Source organism: Cynoglossus semilaevis, chromosome 8, assembly GCF_000523025.1.
Source record: "Cynoglossus semilaevis isolate Cse_v1.0 chromosome 8, Cse_v1.0, whole genome shotgun sequence".
Taxonomy (NCBI): domain Eukaryota; kingdom Metazoa; phylum Chordata; class Actinopteri; order Pleuronectiformes; family Cynoglossidae; genus Cynoglossus; species Cynoglossus semilaevis.
Genome location: NC_024314.1, coordinates 2,119,513 through 2,130,328, shown reverse-complemented (window position 1 = coordinate 2,130,328; position 10,816 = coordinate 2,119,513). Strand labels below are relative to the sequence as shown.

At 41.6% G+C, this 10,816-nt stretch overlaps 1 protein-coding gene across 2 annotated transcripts in view; it reads right to left on the bottom strand.

The window, feature by feature from the left end:
- Positions 1–10,816, bottom strand: part of adkb (adenosine kinase b) — a 105,432-nt gene that overhangs the window by 6,816 nt on the left and 87,800 nt on the right. For both annotated transcript variants that reach the window (XM_008313882.3, XM_008313883.3), the window contains exons 8-9: positions 7,502–7,537; positions 3,711–3,825 (exon numbers count right to left, since the gene is read on the bottom strand). In XM_008313882.3, coding sequence (XP_008312104.1) covers positions 3,711–3,825; positions 7,502–7,537 — 151 coding nt within the window. The remainder of the gene's footprint in view (positions 1–3,710; positions 3,826–7,501; positions 7,538–10,816) is intronic.

Below are 10,816 nucleotides of genomic sequence, written 5' to 3'. Positions count from 1 at the left end.
TTTTTGGCAACAACACATTTATGTAATGTAATACAGAAATACGGAGCCAGTTCGTCTGTTGACAGACTCCACTCAAAGAGAGAGAGAGAGTGGATACGTTTGAAGGAAGCAGGCTGTACAGGAAAGACAAGCAGTCTAAATATCTCCACCGACGATCACAAAGCGCTTGTGTTGTCACTCACACTTCCACTGAGTGCTGCATGTGAGAAAGAGCTTTTCACATCTCAATATCATCAAAAGCAAGTACGGCTCCTGCTTGTCAGACTCTCATCTGCGATGCACAGTTGCTTGTCTGGGATTGACAACAGAGACTTCTGACCCGGAGGTTGTTGTTGGCTCGTAGATGCAAACAGTAAACGGCAGACCTGACCAGGGAGACACAGCTTCACCATCAACACGCACCAGGTTTAAGAGGAGGTTAGGAGTGAGCAGCAGTGGCATGTTAACAGGACAACGTTGTTTTGGTCAGGAAGTAAAACCAAATTTACACATTTTAACTCATCTGTAGCCCTGTATTCCCCTGGTAAATGAATGGATAAGATGAAGAAAACAAAAAAAACAAAAAAACAATCACGGACAATTAATTAACAGGTTGTTATTCTAACATGTATAGATCTAATCTGTTTTTTTTCCAAGGCAGAAAAAGAACCTGCCTGCCTTGTCCCTCAGAGAGCCCTAAACCTCACACAGGAGCAGAGTCAGGGTTTACCAAGTCCTTATCAGCGATTACAGCGGTAACCCCCGCTGAATGATTGTTCATTAGATCTCCTCACTGTTAAGGTTCAGGGCACAATGATCTTAATTACCGCTTTAATGGATGTATAAGCAAAAGCCCAGCTAGTTCAGCAGTGTCAGTGGCTGCTAAATAAAGAGCAATTTCCCCCCTGCTTCCAGCTCACTTAAAAGCCACATTTTGAACCACTGTTATGATAAAAGGCTTCAGATGAAGGGCATGGGAGAAAAAGAGGAGAATAATAACAAACTGACATGTCTTTTTAGAGAATCATACCACGGGGGATGGCTTTCTCCCATTCTTAATCACTATAAAATGGTTTTAACATGACATGCAGAGGCTGGCAAATGATCAAATCCTGACAGGAGGACAAATTGCAAACAAAATGAGAGATCAAGTTTATTAGAGCGCCGCCGCTGGGAAATGAAAATCTTTAATTCTCTTTTTAAATTGACATTTATTTGGCCGGTGCGAACGCTGGGGTGTTTGTGCACACGGATACACACACTAATTCTTCTGCACCTACTACTGTAACCTGCTCCAGTGTAATGACGGCAGACTCAATGACATTTATCATGTTTGCCTTTGTAGATGACATCTAAAACACATTGTCTTTCATCCCGCCTGCATTCATCATGTATTTTATATAAAGTTCACGGCGGCACACGGCTCTGTCTTCATGCAGGAGCAATGAAGGAGGCAGGCAGGAATTATCAATCACCTGCACCACAACGGAGGGATGATTTAAGGATTCCTTTTGGTAGTCTCATGAAATATATATTTTTTTCTTTTTCCTGTTTAAGTTGTGAAACTTTAATTAGTCTCATTAGCATTAGCTATTTTGATAATCTGTCATAAATAAATAATTGGCCTCTTTGGAGCAAGAGAAGTGTATAATTCCCTTCAAATTTTTCTTTTTTTTAAAAAAAATCCTTGTCATATGTCATTGAGACTTATAAAATCTAAGGGGAACATTTTCAGCTACATTTCTGTGCTATAAACAAATATCAAATGTGGAGAAAACGTGACTGTTGTGGTATTACATATAAGCATAAAGTATCCAATAAAAAGGGCATAAACAAAAAAAGAGTTTTTTTAGAATGACGTCTGCACAAAGAAAATGTTACGTTAGCTAGAGTTGTACAGAAGTCCAAACTTTATAAGTAATTTAAAGTCTGTCAAAGTGGTAACATATTTAAATAGAAGTCCAAACTTTATAAGTAATTTAAGTGGTAAAAAAAAAAGCCAAAGGGGAGTGTAGAACATATTTAAAGGTTAGCATAAAAGATAACATCAGTGTATGATGAAATTACCCTTAAAATAATCCAACGATGCCCTTGTGAAACATATTTTTCAAGGGCACCACCCCACTTCGCCCCCCGTAGTTATGATTAAAAATGTATACCGAGCGTTCATTCCACGGGCCCTTGAGAGAAATACGTAGTATTTTATCTGCTGCAGTAGTAAAATAACCACTACAAGTATCTGCTGTTACATTCTATCAAGATTTTCTATCCAGTGCTAATACTAAATACTCCCATAAGTGGAAGAAGGTTATATAAATATTGCTCCATCTCAGTTTGTCTCTTGAGGGGGAAACGGCAACACGGTTTTCAGGCAACATAATAATCCCATAAGAAAAGACGAGGATGACAGAATCAATCTGCGATCGATTAACAATGCCTTCATTGAGACGTTGCCCTGGCTCACCAAGACTATTTTTAGGGACTGTGAAACACTGGACACAGATGTAAGGACAGTGCCCCGTAGTGTTGGCATTAGCCGCCGTAACTGTGCTCGTACGGTCCCCAGAGATGACTGATATGTTCCACTCCGTACCTGAGGCCATCTCTTTTCCAGCACAAGTAGTCTGAAATGCAAGGGCAATGAGGAGAGACACCCCGTGGCTCCCGACAAAGGCAAACGCTCCCAGCAGTAATCGGAAAAAACTGTCATCTCTCCCTGCTCTGCCTAAACCTGCAGCGCTTGCTCACTTACCACGACGTTTCCTTTTAATGTTCCGCCACCAAATTTGTGTGACATCAAAAGAAATTGGACTGATTTGAAGAGCAGCGTTGTCAACCTCTCCCCAAGGTTACTTTGCCAGCATTTTGCAAGTAGAAAAAAAAAAGGGTGGTGGGGGCATAACATAAGAGCTGAGGCATTAAAAATTGCTGAGGACTGGCCTGGAGTGTGTCCAAGACAAAGTTAGAAGTACTTCACAAATCAATGCCGGCTCTCTGCATCGCCCTGCACTTCTTTTATGTTTTGAAATGACAGAATGTACTGCAAGCATTCTTTTTTTCTCTCTCTCTAAACATCTGGTGTCAATATTGGAAGTTTACTTCAAAGAAACGACTGATAGCGCAAGGCCTTCTGCAGTCAAACACCCAGCAACTGTTGACAGCAGTTTGAGGATGTAGAGTTTCAAATCCATAGCAAAGAAGGTAAAAGTATAGGTGGTTAAATCACAAATGTAAGCTAGAATATGTATAGAGTTACAAAAAAGAACCACAACATATATAATTGTATTAAATTCCAAAAAACACATTTCAATGTGAAAACTTCAGTGTTACTTTACCGTGGTAAGAAATTGATGATTTGTTTTAAAATATGTTATTTATATTTTTGGCATACTGAAGTAGAAAGGTGTACGGCTAGACAGAAAAGCACAGCTCTGCGTTTGATTTAGCTAACTTGCTGTATCATCACTAGTTGTTCAAGAAGTGGATTTTTTTATTATTTATTGAAAACTTTCTTAAAATGAAATGTTACAGTGGGATTTTTTGGGGCCAAGTTACAGGACAAGTTTTTAATAAAACAACCGTATTGGTTTTGTTATTTGTTTTTTTTGTTTTTACCTCACCGACTCGGGCATTTGTACTGTGATTATAGCACCCCCTGCAGGGGAGGGAGAGGAACAATGACAGAAGCAGTAACCACACACTGTGAGTGTAGAGAAACTACAGTCTCCTACCAACAGTTGCAACGGTGTCGTCCTTGCCCTGAGTGAAGACCACCACTCTCTGCCTCTTGTCATTTTCTTTCGGAAGGTTTTGGGTCTTCTTCGCAATTTCTGCGATGTCATCGGTCTGTTTTAAAAAAAAACAAAACAAAACAACTGGGTGATGAGCGTGTTAACATGAATGAAGACATCATGAGGACCTGAGTGTGAGAGGTTCAATCACGGTTCTTCAGCGACTGAGAAGGGTCACAATTTTCCAATCCCTGCAGATGGATCAAGTGATAATGAAAGCAGATGGCACAAGAAACCATTTGGAGGGAGGATCAATAGAAGCACTCAATGAGGCTTCCATGCAGTTATGGGGAAGCTGCAAAATATGAGAATGTCCTTTTTCCCAGGGAGAGAGATGAAAATAAGCGTGTGAAGATGGGCTGTTGTCAGATAAACCTACTTTGCGGCGAGCTGAAGGGATGTGCTGTGCGTTCATTGTATTATCCCCTTTCTGAAACAGGCCATTTCTCCTCAGCATCTGCACAGAACGGAGATTCTCGCCTGGAGACGACAGAACTCTCCCGAGTGCTCGGCTTTGATCATGAGAGGGATAAAAAACCCACACCTGTCAGGGCTACTTTATTATTAACTCATCATGATGTACTATGAGCAGGTGGAATGTCTTTATCGCCGCCTCACAGTGGGGTGGACTCGGCTTTTCTCTAATACGGCACACCGAGGAGCTAGCATTAAGGGTCGCAGACGCCTCTAGCATGTGTATCAAAGCCAACAGTCAAGCACCTTCAGAAGGAGCAAATACTGTGGTTATGGGAGTAATCAGCGAGATAGGCTCCAGCCCACTAGCAGCAGCCACACCGGCTCACTCAAACCAATGAGGTTTTACACCTCTAAATGCTTCCCAAATGTCCTCTAATCAGCCCTGAGAGGTCCAGCGAGACCCGGGGCCGAGGAAAAATGGGTGTAACACTCTAAGTAAGTGCTAATGGTGAGGTTAATACACAGGCTGTTAGCAAGCGAGTGACAAAAAAATAGAAGAAAAATAATAAAAAGGCAATTTGTCACTGTGACTGCATGTAACCACAAGCACCACTGCTGCCACTGAATACAAAACCACACAAGGCTCTGGCACATTGTCACCCTTTGGTTTTATGTTCGCTGACATAAAAAGGGCCTCGACTGAGGTTTTAGGAGCTGAAAGATTCAAAGGGCCAGAGGTGGAGAGGCAGGAATCCAGACTACAAGGACACAAACACAAACCTGATGACTTCCTGTGACCCAAAAAAAAAAAAAAAACCCCAAAAAAACCCCTATAACATACAGCAGGAGCGAAAAAGAAATGAATTGACACATTCTATGGTCAATTTGGTTTACACCGCACACAAATGGCAATATTTACGATTGCGAGGCGAGTGATCAGACATAAATCAACAAACCGTGAAATGTGAACACTTTACAAGGGTGTTAAATTGTGTTTCTGTGTTGGAGCCAGTGAGAAACTGATTGTCTCCACTGGAGGCTGCTTGAGAAACGCTGCCAGGGAAAGATTCAATTAGAGCTGTGATGCAGATACTTCTTTGAGCATTTAAAGGAAACAGATCACAATCACGCCGCTGTGTGTGTGTGTGTGTGTGTGTGTGTGTACAGATCGGCTGATTGCTGTTTTTTTTCTTCTCTCTCTTCTTCTCTGTACTGTGCGTTTATTCATGGCGATGTCATTTTTGTTAGTTCTTCATTAAGTGGCGGTAATAGCGTGTTAAGAAACATTCACCGTGCTTCATGCAGTGCTTATATTGACAAACGGTGAAACAACAGCATCAATATCCAATTGTTATGCCATTCACAAGGGCCAGGCAGCTCAGTGACAAGGACAGTCAGTGAAACTGAATCAACCTCAGGGGCCTTGAGTGTCAAAGTCATGGTATTTCTGTGGTTTAACCAAGAGAGGATTACACGTTTTATTTAATCAAGTTTTAATTACACTTCGTAGGTATTTAAATATTGATCATTTTTACATTTGTTATATTTCACTCAAAGTTTAATTATGGATGATGTTAAATATATGATGATTTTGGTGAGAGATTTAAGCAAATTATAGGTTGTAATAAAAAAAGACACTAATAATTTTAATAAGCTTGCAAGCAAATTCACTACACGATGACGCACAATGTCAATAGTGAAATACGAACGGTGAAATGTAACTATAAAACACATACTTTTTAATCAATAAAACACTGTTGACAAATTATCACCTTGGTGAAAAATGTCAAGAGCTTTCATCAGGGTGTTGTTTGGAGTTTTAACAGTTGTCATGGAGATGATGTTTTCTTACACATCTGATAACAGGTTTCTGGATGGGAGTCAAGACGTATTACATTATTTCCTCTGCAAGGATGAGTAATCAAGGCCAGAGTTAAAGATCTACGAGGTTGATGTGATTTTACCTGTACTTAAATTGGATGTGATTTTTTAATTGTGTGCTAATTTTACCAAACCTACCAACACCAGACCTTTTTTTTTCCTATTTGGAATGGGAGTCCACTGTGTGGTAGAGTAAGTGTATGCACATATTTGGACGACTTGTCAGTGTGCAACTCAAGTATGTGGGTCAGTCTGAAGGATGCAGGTGAAATCAGGAAGTGACAAGTGAAAGAGGGAGTGAAGAAAAAACACACACAGATGAGGGCTGTGGAAAAAAACAACAACCTCTTTGAACTGTAGCTGTCCAGAAATGCAAAAAGTACAGTGCAGCACACTGATGTTATCTGAGAAATCACATTCATCCGATGCAATTTTACAGAGTGTTCCGGACAAATCTGGTTGACATGGAAAATGTCAAAGAATTGTAGTAGAGAGGTGTCTGCACTGCCCTCGTACGTGTGTGTGTGTGTGTGTGTTTTAAACCTCAGCCCTTCTTTCTTTTCTGTCCTCATCCTTTTCTCACTCTTAAACCTGTCACTGGCATCAGGATCGCATTTTTACATTTTTTCTTTTCCTTTAAATTCCAGTCACGTTGATCACAGAGCCGGTGATTCTGGATGACAATTATTCACGCAGAGTTGGAGCCGTATTCAAGACAGCTCTGCCTTTGAAAAAGAGACGGCACTTAAAATACCTGAGACACTTTTCAGCAAATACAATTGCACACACACAAAAAAAAACCACACATGCACCATCTCTCACGCACACACACACGCCTGCTATTTGCTTTTCTGTAAAGTTCCCGTTTAAACAGCAGTGTGTGGAATATGCAACATTCATTTCCCACATAAGAGGCTGTCCTGATCTAAAACACACAGTGTACATTCTATGGGATAACAAGCACTGTAATTTTCATTTCCACAATTTAAAACCACAGGTGGCTGCAGTGGGGTTATTAAAAGACTCCGGTGTGTTCCAGTGTGGCGTAATGCTATAGTAGTAAAGGGAAGACATACAGTATCATCCCTGGGTGAAATGAAGATAATGAGGAAGCTTTTCAAGCAGGCAACCTGATGAGCCCTGAGCCTGCAGAGAAAGGCTTGAAACCATGCCCAACTTCTCGGCTTCCCAAGAGGCTTTTCAAAATTCAATAAATAACATCTGTAGGCGATGTTGGGTGCAGACCTAGCAGAGTGCGTCATAACAGAGAGCTGGCTGAACAAAGAAACCATGACGACTGCCAGGTTTCCATAGCAACTGCTGCAAGGCCTGGAGAGTATAATAGCACATCAATCACTGTCCAAAAAGAACTTCATTATCAGCAAAAATAAACCTTTAGGATCTGTTTAGTGTGCAATTGCTGGTCAACTCACCTCAAAGCCCAGCTCTTTGGCAAACGTGGCGGCCTCCTAGAAAAGAGACAAAAACACACACACAAATGAGCAGTTAATTACAGAGTCACAAACTGCAGAGCAGAGAGCCTCACAGCAGAGGTGGAGGTAGAGCCACCTCGCCTCCGTCTGCCCCTCACATACGAGGCTGTGTGGCTTGACAATAAGTAACCGGAGTTACTGCTGCACAGCCGACTCCTGATTGAACAGGCCCGCAGCCCACCCATTTAATCTATCGCCCCACTTCATCTCATCTTACCACGGCAGCATTAAATAACACCACGTCGGCCTGCAGCCATGAAACCAGCACTGAAACCATCAACATGTGCTGGAATGTGGGAATCCCCATCACTGCAGGAGTTCATCCTATTTCATCCTATACTGTACTGTACTGTACTGTACTGTACTGTACTGTACTGTACTGTACTGTACTGTACTGTACTGTACTGTACTGTACTGTACTGTACTGTACTGTACTGTACTGTACTGTACTGTACTGTACTGTACTGTACTGTACTGTACTGTACTGTACTATAAACCTTTGGTTTCTGAACAGGTGCATGTCACTGGACACAAAGTTGGTAAAAACGAATCATCATTTTTGGTTTTCAACATTAAATTAAGCTAACTTGGTGAATTCAGATGAAATGTCTAGATGCTAACACATGGAAAACAAAGCGTCACATGTGATCATCAGCTAGATTTTTTTTCAAATGGGATCTTATGTCATACATCATGCGTCATTCCTGTGGAGCTGCTTCTGCAGCGTTCGAACGACCTCTGCTCTACTTCTGCGGCTCCAATTTGGCAACAGAGTGGCTATGTCTCGGTCTCCTGTCTGGTCAGCGTGACTAATCCTGCAGTAACTGCTGGAGAAGTTATAATGTTGAATCACTTGCTATTTTAGGTTTTGTTTTGCAGACCTTCGCATTTCAGATTTTTTTTTTTTTTTTGCAAAAAAAGTGGAAGGAATATCAAAAAATGAATGGAAATATTATGCTTTATATTTATTTAAATTTTTTTTTTGTTTTTTGAAAAAACATAAACAGACAACAGTAGGTGAATGGTAGTAGGTGTGAAAGATGCAATAATAAATATAACAAAAATATAAGAATTGGAAAACAAAAACCATTTCAATGGTCAGCGTTGGCTGAATAAATGTTGATTTACATGAAGTGGGCCGGTGTGTGTCATCCTTTACCTGCTGACAGAAGCTGTTGGTCTTCAGTTCAAAATGATGCCACAAATCATGGCAGACATCCTCACACACTAAATTCACTTTTGACCCCAGATGGGGCAATAAGGTGATGCTATGGTTCTAAATAATCCAATTAGGGGGGGGGGGGGGCAGTGTTTGTGTGACCTTGGGGAGAGGTTGACAACCTGGTGCTCAGGCCGAAGGGGAGGAGATGACATGGAAGAATAAGGTTACTGGTCCCTGGAGGAGTGACTCCTGGATCTCTGCCTTGGATCAACATCACAGCAAGAGCAATGTGTCAATTCATCAACCCCCGGCTCCATCAACACACACACACACACGCACGCACACACACACCCAGGCCGAGAAGCTAGTAAATTATCCTCTGTAGCCGAGACACACTTTCATGATAAGTAAAGGTGAGCACTCTTTCTTTTTCCTCTTCCCCGTGCTTCTTCAATCTACCGGGAGCTCGGGTCTCACATTTGTTTTCATTTATTTACAACCATATATCGACTTTTCTCCTCAGGAACGCTCCATCACAGGCAAACACCAGACATCTCGCCGGGACCGGAGCAGCCCCGAAAATGTCCTGTCAAAACAGTGATATTTCATTTGAGAACATTTAAAGGCAGACATGAATGATGGCTGCAATCAGGACGGAGCGGTAGAGCGCCTGCCTCTCTAGTTAGCAGCTATAATATTTGTGAGAAAAGCCTTGAGAGAGTGAGTGGGTGTTGGAAGAAAAGATAATTGAAGCGGCGCCTATGAGCCACATGTGTACAGTGTAATCCCTTTCAGGAATTTATTAATTTCTATGAGCCGCTACGAATGCAAACATCAAAAATATTTGGTAGCGGCGGCTCAGCAGCACCCTAATGTATTGGTATGATAAATAGAGTCTGATGGTAAATAAGCAATTACAGAGATAACCCAGGCAAGCCAATAAAAGTGAAATGATTGGCAATAAAAGTCACTCCTCCTTAAGGAACTCACGCCATTAAAATTCAACAATCTCGTGTTTCAGAGCGTTCGCGTTCCACGTGCGCCGTTCTGGTGTGGTTTTTCCAAACGACGGCCCATGTGCTTCTACAGCTGTCGCAACAATGACAAGTGCTTCGAGTGACATCTGGGCAAAATCCTGTCGTACTCGCGAAAGAAAGCAGCGTGTTTGTTCAGAGACTGCTGGGATTGCAGGCTCATCTTTGATGATTCAAAAGGAGAGAGAGCCTGCTTCCGAGGACGGGTAAGATCTCCTCCTCCTACTCCTTGGTCAAACAAGGTAAAGAGGGAGCAGGGTTGGACGAGGGCATCAGCTGTCTGCCGCTAGTCGAGGCGTCTGCACCTGCAGGGACTTTAATGCATTGAGGAATGGAGCGAGAGTGTGAGGCATCACACACACACACACACTAGCTAAGTACATTCCTGACCGGTTGAAGAGACTCAGTTTGTTGACAAGTCACTGTGCTCATAGATAAACTGTTTGTTTATCTATGAAGTGTAGATAAACAAACAGTATATATATATATATACTGGAATTTGAATTGGGTTTAATGACTAATTGTCAAAGATGTCTGTTGTTGGCTAGAATCAGCCACAGGACGTGGATCAGCAGTGTGAAGTCATCTGTGATGTACAAACTCGGAATTCTTCTGTATTAATGAGCTTCATTTATATTCAGTCTCCATCTAATAACTCAGACGGGCAAAGTCAGTCTTCTAGGATTTTGACATTTAAATACCGGTGATTTGTACAATGACATTGGCTGGAAACCAGCCTGTCTGAGACAGGGGGCAAAAAAGCACAGGGGCTGCAGGGCACTTGTGTGCACTTAAGTAAACCCTGCCTTGTGATACACTATTAGGGGTTTAACAAAAGCTGGAAATACAAGATTATATTTAAACGTTATGTATTTAACACAGCAACGGCTCCTTGGATTTGAGCACTGGAGTCTGAATATTGCGATCAATGAGAAGTTATTATACCAAGTGCAGCAGGGGATGAAATTACTCCATACAATTACTCCATTATGTGCCAAGGATTTAAGATTGTAGTATTTTTAAATAATTTTTGGAAACAGGATTAACACGCTCTCAACA